The sequence below is a fragment of the Zonotrichia albicollis genome, chromosome 19, assembly GCF_047830755.1.
Source record: "Zonotrichia albicollis isolate bZonAlb1 chromosome 19, bZonAlb1.hap1, whole genome shotgun sequence".
Taxonomy (NCBI): domain Eukaryota; kingdom Metazoa; phylum Chordata; class Aves; order Passeriformes; family Passerellidae; genus Zonotrichia; species Zonotrichia albicollis.
In genome coordinates this window covers 12,535,273-12,545,048 of record NC_133837.1, presented here as the reverse complement: position 1 = coordinate 12,545,048, position 9,776 = coordinate 12,535,273, and the positions used below count along the sequence as shown (strand labels likewise).

The 9,776-nt window shown below is 60.6% G+C and overlaps 2 protein-coding genes across 2 annotated transcripts; one reads left to right on the top strand and one right to left on the bottom strand.

Moving 5' to 3' along the window:
* Positions 1-2,638: 2,638 nt before the first annotated feature.
* Positions 2,639-5,070, top strand: CPSF4L (cleavage and polyadenylation specific factor 4 like). Its single transcript, XM_074555361.1, has 5 exons — positions 2,639-2,741; positions 3,238-3,387; positions 3,634-3,729; positions 4,320-4,512; positions 4,995-5,070. The coding sequence occupies exons 1-5, from the start codon at positions 2,639-2,641 to the stop codon at positions 5,068-5,070; spliced, it is 618 nt and encodes a 205-aa protein (XP_074411462.1).
* A 207-nt stretch (positions 5,071-5,277) lies between these two features.
* MTNAP1 (mitochondrial nucleoid associated protein 1) lies at positions 5,278-9,768 on the bottom strand. The gene is made up of 4 exons (XM_005496730.3): positions 8,300-9,768; positions 7,906-8,013; positions 7,372-7,488; positions 5,278-6,856 (listed from the first exon to the last, which is right to left on the bottom strand). The coding sequence occupies exons 1-4, from the start codon at positions 9,699-9,701 to the stop codon at positions 6,828-6,830; spliced, it is 1,656 nt and encodes a 551-aa protein (XP_005496787.2). The 5' UTR covers positions 9,702-9,768; the 3' UTR covers positions 5,278-6,827.
* Between the last annotated feature and the right edge of the window lie 8 nt (positions 9,769-9,776).

Genomic DNA, 9,776 nt, shown 5'->3' with positions numbered 1-9,776 from the left:
GTCACCCCGGCCAGGGGACATTGGGCCATTGTCCGGGACAGGGAGAACAACAGCAGCTGCAGCTGGAGGCTCTGAGCTCAGCAGGCTGCTCTGCCCTGCTCACTGTGCCAGTGTCCCATGTCCCATCCCCTGAGCCAATGCCCCTTGCTCACTGTGCCAGTGTCCCCTGTGCCATCCCCTGCCCCTGCTCACTGTGCCAGGGTCCCATGTCCCATCCCCTGAGCCAATGCCCCTTGCTCACTGTGCCAGTGTCCCCTGTGCCATCCCCTGCCCCTAGTCACTGTGCCAGTGTCCCCTGTCCCATCCCCTGCCCCCTGGTCACTGTGCCAGAGTCCCATGTCCCATCCCCTGCCCCTGGTCACTGTGCCAGTATCCCCTGTCCCATCCCCTGAGCCAATGCCCCTTGCTCACTGTGCCAGTGTCCCCTGTCCCATCCCCTGCCCCTGGTCACTGTGCCAGTGTCCTCTGTCCCATCCCCTGAGCCAATGCCCCTTGCTCACTGTGCCAGTGTCCCCTGTCCCATCCCCTGCCCCTGGTCACTGTGCCAGTGTCCCCTGTCCCATCCCCTGCCCCTGGTCACTGTCACCTGGGGGTCACTCCTCTTGTCCCTTAGGGATGCCGTGGCACAAAGCAGCGCGGTTCGGTCCCTGGGCTGGGCTGTGCTCCCCGGGGCTGTGGGGCAGGGAGCAGCCCTGCGGTGACACTTCACGGGCCGCCTGTCACTGTCACTGTCACTCGGCCGCCCTGATCTTCGTGACGCCTGTCGGCTCCGGGCTGGGGCTCGGCAGCGCCGCGGTGCCGCGAGGTGATGGGGCAGAAAGTGCGAGCGGGGCTGCAGAGCGTGAGCACGGCCGGGACACGGGGACAGCAGGGAGGGAGCGGGGACAGCGACAGTGCCACGTGTGCTGGGCTGGGGGCAGTGACACCAGCACCGCCAGTGCCCGGCCAGCACCGACAGCCAGGCACCCCCAGCACCCCCAAAGCCCTGGGTGGGCACAGTGACATTGTCACACCCCCGGGATGGGCACAGTGACATTTGTCACACCCCCGTGTCGCAGACATATTTTATGAAAAATCCTTTCCTTAGGATTTTTCCTCCTGAGAAGCTGGGAGGCCTCAGGAACAAAATGCAAACATTGATTATCTGCTGCTGTGGAATGCAACAGGTGCATCTGTGATTGGTCTCATGTGGTTGTTTTTAATTAATGGCCAATCACAGTCAGCTGGCTCAGACAGAGAGCTGAGCCACAAACCTTTGTTATCATTCTATTCTATTCTATTCTATTCTATTCTATTCTATTCTATTCTATTCTATTCTATTCTATTCTATTCTATTCTTCTATTCTATTCTATTCTTAGCCAGCCTTCTGATGAAATCCTTTCTTCTATTCTTTTAGTATCGTTTTAATATAATATATATCATTAAATAATAAATCAGCCTTCCGAAACATGGAGTCAGATCCTCATCCTGGGACCCCTGAACCCTGTGAACATGGTCACACTTCTAGGGTGGCACCAGGGTGTCCCATACGGTGGGCAGTGGGTGCCCAGCACCCTGCAGCACCCACGGGCAGAGTGTGACAGTGCTGGTCCAGTGCTCTGATGGCAAGTGACAGAATGGGAGCAGGGCTCCACGGGCCGTGGCAGCCCCGGGGCTGAGCCAGGGATGGAGCTTTGGGATAAATCCAGGGATAAATCCTGCTCCAGGTGGGCTCCAGCAAACCCACAGAGACCTGGTCGTGCCCAGAATGTGCCACTGGAGCCTGGCACCCTTGAAAACCCCATAGCTTTCACGGCAAAGAGTTTTTGCCCTTTGGGCACAACAGCTCATCCTATGGAGTTTTCTTCCCCAGAATTGGGGTGTTGTGGTCTGAGCTGCTGCTCCAGTGCCTTCACACAGGTCCTGGCCAGTCCCACCAGTACAAACTGGGTCAGTACAAACTGGGCAGGGCCAGGCACAGCTCTGAATTTGAAGGGAATGGTTCTTGGGGTGAAGTGCACACAGAGATGGAAGTTCCCTGCCTGAGGATGGAACAGGGAGGGCTCTGAGGAGCATTCCACAAGAAACCACTCCGTGATTTGCTGGGATGCAAAGGTGTGGCCCCTTCCAGGAGCCCAGGGCTGTGGCTCTGTCATGCCAAGCACTGGAGAGCAGGGCAGGGGCTGGTGCTGCTGTGCCCAGAGCACCCCAAACACACCCAGCACCCACCCCGTGCTGCTGGAACGCTCCATCCCAGCACTCTGGCCGTGTTTGTCTCTGTGTAAGGCCTCCAAGTGAGGGGTTAACCCAGCCCCCAGGCAGCCCCAGCCCCTTTCCTGGAGGAGAAGCAGATGTGGGAGTGGGGAGGCTGAGAGGGGAGCGGGGCTGAGCTCCCCAGCTGGGGCTGCAGGCAAAAATCAGGGCTGCAAATTGGGATCAGATGTGGGCAGCTCCCCCCTGTAAATGCAGCACTGCAGGGCTGCTGGGGCTGGTTCTGCTCTGCCTGGGGAGGAGGAGGAGGAAGAGGAGGGTTTTGCTGGGGCCCAGGGAGGCTGCCGGGACCTGCAGAGCGCGGTGCTCCCTTTGGAGAGCTGTGTTTTCCCTGGGGAGTCCCCTTCCCTCTTCCCCTTCCCCTGCTGGGCTCTCCCTGCAGCAGGGATGATGCAGGAGCTGGTGGCTGGCATGGAGAGGATCAGCTTGGACTCGGAGGCTGATGTGGAGCAGCTCAGAGCTCAGCCCCTGCCCTTCCCGGGGGTGGACAGTAAGTTGGGGACAGGGCTGTGGCGTTTTTGGGGGGTGCTGGGGCTGTGGGAGCTTTTGGGGTTCTCCTCTTGCTGCTCTCCCGCAAAACCTGGCTGGTTTTTGTCCTGGCTCTGGGCATTGCTGGGGACAGGCTGGCAATGCCAGGGCTGTCCCAGGTGTGCAGGGACACTGGGGACAGGCTGGCAGTGCCAGGGCTGTCTCAGGTGTGCAGGGACACTGGGGACAGGCTGGCAGTGACAGGGCTGGGCACTGGGGACAGGCTGGCAATGCCAGGGCTGTCCCAGGTGTGTAGGGACACTGGGGACAGGCTGGCAGTGCCAGGGCTGGGCACTGGGGACAGGCTGGCAGTGACAGGGCTGTTCCAGGTGTTCAGGGACACTGGGGACAGGCTGGCAGTGCCAGGGTTGTCCCAGGTGTGCAGGCACACTGGGGACAGGCTGGCAGTGCCAGGGCTGGGCACTGGGGACAGGCTGGCAGTGACAGGGCTGTCCCAGGTGTGCAGGGCCACCCCCGGCCCGGCAGGACCAAGCCCGCCGTGTGCAAGCATTGGCTGCGAGGGCTCTGCAAGAGAGGTGAAAGCTGCGATTTCCTGCACGGCTACGATGCCAGCCGAGTGCCCGAGTGCTATTTCTACTCCAGGTTCGGTAGGTGCGGGGCTGGGCATCCCAGGGAACCCCTTCCCATCCCTCGGGGCTGGCCTGGAGAGAGCGGCTGATGCCACCTCCTGCCTGCGGGGAGAAGTGCCACTGTCACACAGCCAGGGTCGCTGTCCCCCCCATCCCAGCCAAACCGGGCTGTCCCAGGGCACCCCAATTCCTCTGATCCAGCCCATCCTGGCGGGATTTATTCTCTCCGCATTGTCCCGAGTGTCGCACGCCTTGTCCCCACAGGGGAGTGCAGCAATAAGGACTGTCCCTTCCTGCACGCCGGTGCCACCGCCAGCACCGGGCGCTGTCCCTGGTACGACCGAGGCTTCTGTTGGCACGGTGAGCTGGGGATGGGCAGGGCTGGGTGGGCAGGGGGTGCCCAGAGGGGATGGGGCAGTGTGACCGTGTTCACAGGGGTCCCAGGCTGAGGGAAGAGACGAGGATCTGACTCCATGTTTCAGAAGGCTTGACTTATTATTTTATGATATATATGATATTATTTTATGGTATATACTATATTAAAACTATACTAAAGGAATAGAAGAAAGGATTTCATTAGAAGGCTGGCTAAGAATAGAAAAAGAAGGAATGGTAACAAAGGTTTGTGGCTCGGACTCTCTGTCCAAGCCAGCTGACTGTGATTGCCCATTAATTAGGAACAACCACACAGACCAATCCCAGATGCACCTGTTGCATCCACAGCAGCAGATAATCAATGTTTCCATTTTGTTCCTGAGGCCTCCCAGCTTCTCAGGAGGAAAAATCCCAAGAAAAGTATTTTTCAGACAATATCATGGCTACAGAGCAGAGTGGGCAGGGGGTGCCCAGTAGGGATGGGGCTGGTGCCCACGACCCGAGGGGGTGGATTTGGGCTCAGGAGTGCAGGGAAAGCAGAGCTCTCACAATTTCGTGTCCCCTGTGCCCGGCAGGTCCCCTGTGCAAGTACAAGCACATGAGGAGGGTGATGTGTGCCAACTACCTGGTGGGCTTCTGCCCCGAGGGACCCAAGTGCAAATTCGTGCAGTATGTACTGGGGGGGCTTGGAGTGTGGTTTGGGGGGTGTAAAATCCCCTCTCTGAGGTGGCTGTGGCCATTGCAGGGTCAGGGACAAGGACACAAAGGGTCGGAATTAACCAAACCCCACACCTGAGCTGGGCTGCTGTGACAGCAGGGGCAGGGGTGGGTGGGCAGGGGACAGCCTTGAGGGGCTGGGGGAGCTTCAGGGGGGTCTGGGGACAGCCCTGAGGGGTTGGGGGAGCTTCAGGGGGGTTTGGGGACAGCCCTGAGGGGCTGGGGGGCCTCAGGGGGGTTTGGGGACAGCCCTGAGGGTCTGGGGGAGCTTTAGGGGGGTCTGGGGACAGCCCTGAGGGGTTGGGGGAGCCTCAGGAGGGTTTGGGGACAGCCCTGAGGGGTTGGGGGGCCTCAGGAGGGTTTTGGGGACAGCCCTGAGGGGTTGGGGGAGCTTTAGGGGGGTTTGGGGACAGCCCTGAGGGGTTGGGGGAGCCTCAGGAGGGTTTGGGGACAGGCCTGAGGGGCTGGGGGAGCCTCGAGGGGGTTTGGGGACACCCCAAGCAGTAACTGCCTGTCCTCTGTGTCCCCTCCAGCCTCAAGGCCGGGCTGATGCCGAGCAGCACAGACCCATCCAAGGTGAAGCTGCTGTCCCTGTGCCCATGGGGGTGATGCCCCAGCTGCCCCCCAGCTCCTGTGGGGCAGCAGATGCCAACTGCCCCCCCTCTGCCCCCTTTCCCCAGGGAGCTGGATGCCCATGGGGGCTGGTACAGAGGGACCTGGCTGCTGCAGAGGACGGGGGAGGTGAGCACGTGCCAGCCAAGGAGCCACCTGCACGTGGCACCCAGCAGCTGTGGGACACCAGGGGCTGCCCCCCGAGCCCCCAGAGCCTGCTGCAGGCAGGCACCTGCTCCAAGGTGAGAGATTCTGGGCAATGGGAGGGCTGGGAGCAGTGGTGTCACCGTGGGGGGAGGATGAGGGGCAGCAGGTGCTGTGGGGATGCTCAGAGTGCTCCCAAACAGCCTCTTGGACTGGAAATGTGTGTTTTCCTTGTGGGGTTTGGAGCTGGGGTGGGAACCAGCAGGGGAAGGGATTTGAGTGGTGAGAACCCTGGGAACAACAAATCCCTGTGGCTCAGAGGTTTGGTGTAGTTGGAACTCTCAGGGTGCTGTTCCATGACCCCATTCCATTGGAAATGGGGTGAAAATGAACACATGGGGATGTGGCAGGGGCTGATCCAGCACAAACCCCTTCCCTGTGCCCCCAGAGAGGATCAGCCAGACCTTGTGCCAGCCAGAGCAGGAGGACTCAGCTGGAAATGCTGCTGGGAAAGTGACTGCAGTGCTCCACACAGCTCAGGAGAGGAGGAGGAGGATGAGGAGGAGGACACACACCATGGACACAGCACCGGGACAGCCAGCAGGGTCTGCCCAGCACAGCTCACAGCACAGAAAGCACTGCATGCAATGCCAATCGGGGCCTGGCACAGCTGGCTGCTCCCCTGGCACAGCTGGCTGAGGGCAGCAGCAGCACTGCCAAGGTGTGAAGGGCGCAGGCCTGGCTGGGGCCAGGATTTTGGGCACAGGGAAGGCGGGGATGTGCTCATCCCTTGGGAAAGGAGCACAAAGCACCACGTTTGAGATCACAACCCGAGCAGGAAAGGAAAATCCACACAGGTTTTTATTGCTGGTGAGAGAGTTTTTGGTGCAGCACCTCTGTCACAGAACTACTGCACTGCAGAATAAAGAGCTCAGACTTTTAATTCTTGGCTCCGTTTTTTTTTTTTTTTTTTTTTTTTTTTTGCCCTTCATGCCTGGAACATGAGCAACCCTTTCCCAGACATGTCTGGGGATGGCAGGCTCCAACTAGCACTGCTGACTGTCCTGGTTTGCCCTTTGGGCACAACAGCTCATCCCATGGAGTTTTATTCCCCAGAATTGGGGTGTTGTGGTCTGAGCTGCTGCTCCAGTGCCTTCACACAGGTCCTGGCCAGTCCCACCAGTACAAACTGGGCTGGGCCAGGCACAGCTCTGAATTGAAAGGGAATGGTTCTTGGGCTTGAAGTGCACTCGGCTACAGCAGAATTGTCACATAATCTCTAATGACAGCTCAGGACAAGGTGTTGTCTCCTGTCCCAAACAGGGGATCTGGGACTCTGCAGCCTCCAGGAGCTCTCCTGCCCCCACAGATCCCTCAGGTGCCTCTAAAGCTTTCTCATTTCACTGTTAAAGCTGCCTGACCACGGAGGGGAGAGCACAGGCTGTCCCTGTCACCTCTGTGCCACACCAGCCGACCTGCAAAGCAGCTCCTCCTCAGCTGCAGCCCCAGCCAGGCCCCTGCAGCTGGGAATGCCTGCTGGGATGCTGCTCCTGGCTGCTCTGCTGCCTCCCCAAAGCTGGGGCTGTTCCCTGGCTGCTGCTCCAGCTCCTTCAGTGGTATTTTCTCCAGCGGTGCCGCTCTGGAAGAAATGGGAGGGAAAAAAATCCAGGGTCAGCACAGGGATCTGCTTGGGAGCTCCAGCCCAAGTGCAGCTTCTCTGTTTCTGTGTTTGGAACCACCCGACCACCAAATTCCTTGTAATCTGTCAGGAAATGCAGCTCTTGTTGGAACATCTCCTCCCTCTGCCCCTGTGTGGGCTCTTCCAAGTGCTCCTGACAATCCTCGTGCTCTCCAGGGAGAAGCTGTGAGTCAGCAGCTGCTATCAGCACTTTTATTACCCAAATTCCTCTGCCCACCTAGAGAATCCTGCTCTCTGAGCTCTGGGATTAAGTGGGGAGTGTTTAAACAATTTAATTATTTCAATTATTTCAGAGCTTTAATTAACAGGGATGCTAAACAGACTTTCAAGTGCTGCAAAAGGAAGAATTCCTGAAATAGGAAGCCTTTACCGATCCAGAGCTTTAATTAACAGGGATGCTAAACAGTGTTTCCAAGTGCTGCAAAAGGAAGAATTCCTGAAACAGGAAGCCTTACTGAAGTGCTGATAGTTCCAGCCATAGCTGAGCAGGCAGTAGCCAGCCAGGAGCATGGAGATTCCAGCAGGTCCCCCCTGCTTCACGTGGATGTACTTGGCACAGTAACTGCCCCAGGCTGTTGGGAGACAAAGGAGAGGGGTAAATCATGGGCTGCTCTTGGGAAGTCACTGCTTCCCTGGGACTTTACTCAGCCAAAGTGCTGGGGAGGTTTGTTTGTTTATTCCCAGTGCCAGAGGGCAGGGATTGGTTGGATGATGGATGGGAAGGAATTGTTCCTTGTGAGGGGTGAGGCCCTGGCACAGGTGCCCAGAGGAGCTGTGGCTGCCCCTGGATCCCTGGCAGTGCCCCAGGCCAGGCTGGATGGGGTTTGGAGCCACCTGGGACAGTGGAAGGCAGGGAATGGCAGTGAATCATCCTTCTGGTCCCTTCCAGCACTCCATGATTTGTGCTTTGTCAAGATCCAGGCTGGCTATTTGAACAAAGTTAACCAGGGAAGTGGGATGGATGTGCCCCAAAAGCCAGGAGTTCTCACCTCTCTGCACTGCTCCCAGCAGCCCCTGGGCAGAGAAGCTGCAGGTGCTGATCCAGGTGTGCAGCTCGCCCAGCCTCACCTCCATCAGGGGCCTGTCGGCGAGGGGACCTGCAGGGTGACACAGCCTGGTCACAGCACGAGGGCTCTGTGCTGGCATGGGATGGGCAATGTGGGCTGGGAAAAGGAGAGGGAATCACCCCTCCCACATATTTGGGCTCCATCAGCCCAACACTCCATAAAAACATCACCCATTGGTGTTGCAGGCTGGAGGAGGCCCAGTTAAAGCTCCTTGGATTCTCCTGGATCCTTCCCTGGGCAAGCCCAGCATTCCCTGCCCCTCCTCTCCCATTCCCTCTGCCATTCCAGCACATCCCAGCAGGGAGATTTTCATTACCTTGCTGCCCCTGTGCCAATCCACCCCTGGCTGTCTCCACCGTGATCCTCACATCCTCGTGGAAACGATTCCCTGGAAACATCCTGAGCCCTCCTGACTCAGGATACAATTCTGGAAACCACTCCAAGCCCCGGGCCGAGCAGAGGGGCTGGGTTTGGGGCGTGAGGGGCAGAGCTGGGCTCGGCCTGGGCTGGGTTTGGAGTGTGAGGGGCAGAGCCAGCCCCGGGGCTGTGCCCGGGCTCGGAATGGGCTGGGTTTGCAATGCCAGCCCCGGGGCTGTGCCCGGGCTCCGAACGGGCTGGGTTTGCAATGCCAGCCCCGGGGCTGTGCCCGGGCTCCGAACGGGCTGGGTTTGCAATGCCAGCCCCGGGGCTGTGCCCGGGCTCGGAATGGGCTGGGTTTGCAATGCCAGCTCCGGGGCTGTGCCCGGGCTCGGAACGGGCTGGGTTTGCAATGCCAGCCCCGGGGCTGTGCCCGGGCTCGGAACGGGCTGGGTTTGCAATGCCAGCCCCGGGGCTGTGCTCACGGTGGGTTCGGGCACTGCCGTCCCCCGCAGCCCCGGCAGCCCCAGCTCGTTCCCGGCTGTTCCCCAGCCGTGAGCTCCGATGGGCTCCGCCGGTGCCAGCCGGAGGCTCCGGGGGTGCAGAGCACACACGGGGGGCTCAGATCCCACCCCAGTTTCCATCTGCACCCGCTCCGCTCCTGCTCGGGCTTTGTCTCTTCCCTTCTGCTGGACGAGGTCACCGGGGCTGTCGCTGCTCTCGGCGGGCTCTCGCAGTGTCTTTGTCGCCTTTAAGCCGCCTTTTCCTCCCTTGGAGCTCCCGCTCCCCGCGGCTCCCTGGCTCGGTGCCTCCTTGCTCCGCGATTTCGGGGCAGATTTGCGGGGAGCGGGGCCGGGCTCCGTCCGTTCCCCGCGGCTCCGCGGCTCCTTCTCCCGGACCACTCTGGCTCGGTGCTTCTCGATCACCACCTTGACCCCTTCCCGCAGCCTCTGGAGCACATCCTCCACCTCCTCGGGGTGCAGGTCCAGGCTGCGGGCCACGTCCTGCACCGCGTCGGGGCCGCTACCGGGGGCGGCGGGGTCGGTACCGGGGCAGGCAGGGCCGGTACCGGGGGCCGGGCGGGGATGCGGCGCTGGGCTCGGCTCCGGGGCGCTGCCGCTGGTGGCGGAGGGCTGAGGGTTCGATCGCGGCGCCGCTCCCGGTGCGCTGGCGGGGCTCGGGCGTGCCGCTGAACCTCGGGCACTGCTCGGGACGGGCCGCGCGGTGCTGCCGGGGCCCGGCCCGGGGCTCGCTGCCGGTGCTGCCGGTGCGGCCTTGCAGTGCGGGAGGTGCGCGCGGAGCCGCTTGAAGGACCGCCCGCAGTGCGGGCACAGCTCCGTCCCCGCCGCTCCCGCCGCCATTACCGCCGGTACCGGCACCGGAACCGCCCCGCTGACGTCACAAAGCCCGCCCGCGCGGCGGCGCTGTGACGTCAC

What these genes read in the sequence shown, in the direction of transcription:
- CPSF4L (XM_074555361.1), top strand. Translation starts at nt 2,639, where the DNA reads ATGATGCAGGAGCTGGTGGCTGGCATGGAGAGGATCAGCTTGGACTCG. An exon ending in GCCCTTCCCGGGGGTGGACA is followed by an intron (nt 2,742 to 3,237) that starts GTAAGTTGGGGA and finishes GGGCTGTCCCAG; the next exon opens with GTGTGCAGGGCCACCCCCGG. An exon ending in CCGAGGCTTCTGTTGGCACG is followed by an intron (nt 3,730 to 4,319) that starts GTGAGCTGGGGA and finishes TGTGCCCGGCAG; the next exon opens with GTCCCCTGTGCAAGTACAAG.
- MTNAP1 (XM_005496730.3), bottom strand. Translation starts at nt 9,701, where the DNA reads ATGGCGGCGGGAGCGGCGGGGACGGAGCTGTGCCCGCACTGCGGGCGG. An exon ending in ATTGGCACAGGGGCAGCAAG is followed by an intron (nt 8,014 to 8,299) that starts GTAATGAAAATC and finishes GTCACCCTGCAG; the next exon opens with GTCCCCTCGCCGACAGGCCC. An exon ending in GCTGGGAGCAGTGCAGAGAG is followed by an intron (nt 7,489 to 7,905) that starts GTGAGAACTCCT and finishes GTCTCCCAACAG; the next exon opens with CCTGGGGCAGTTACTGTGCC.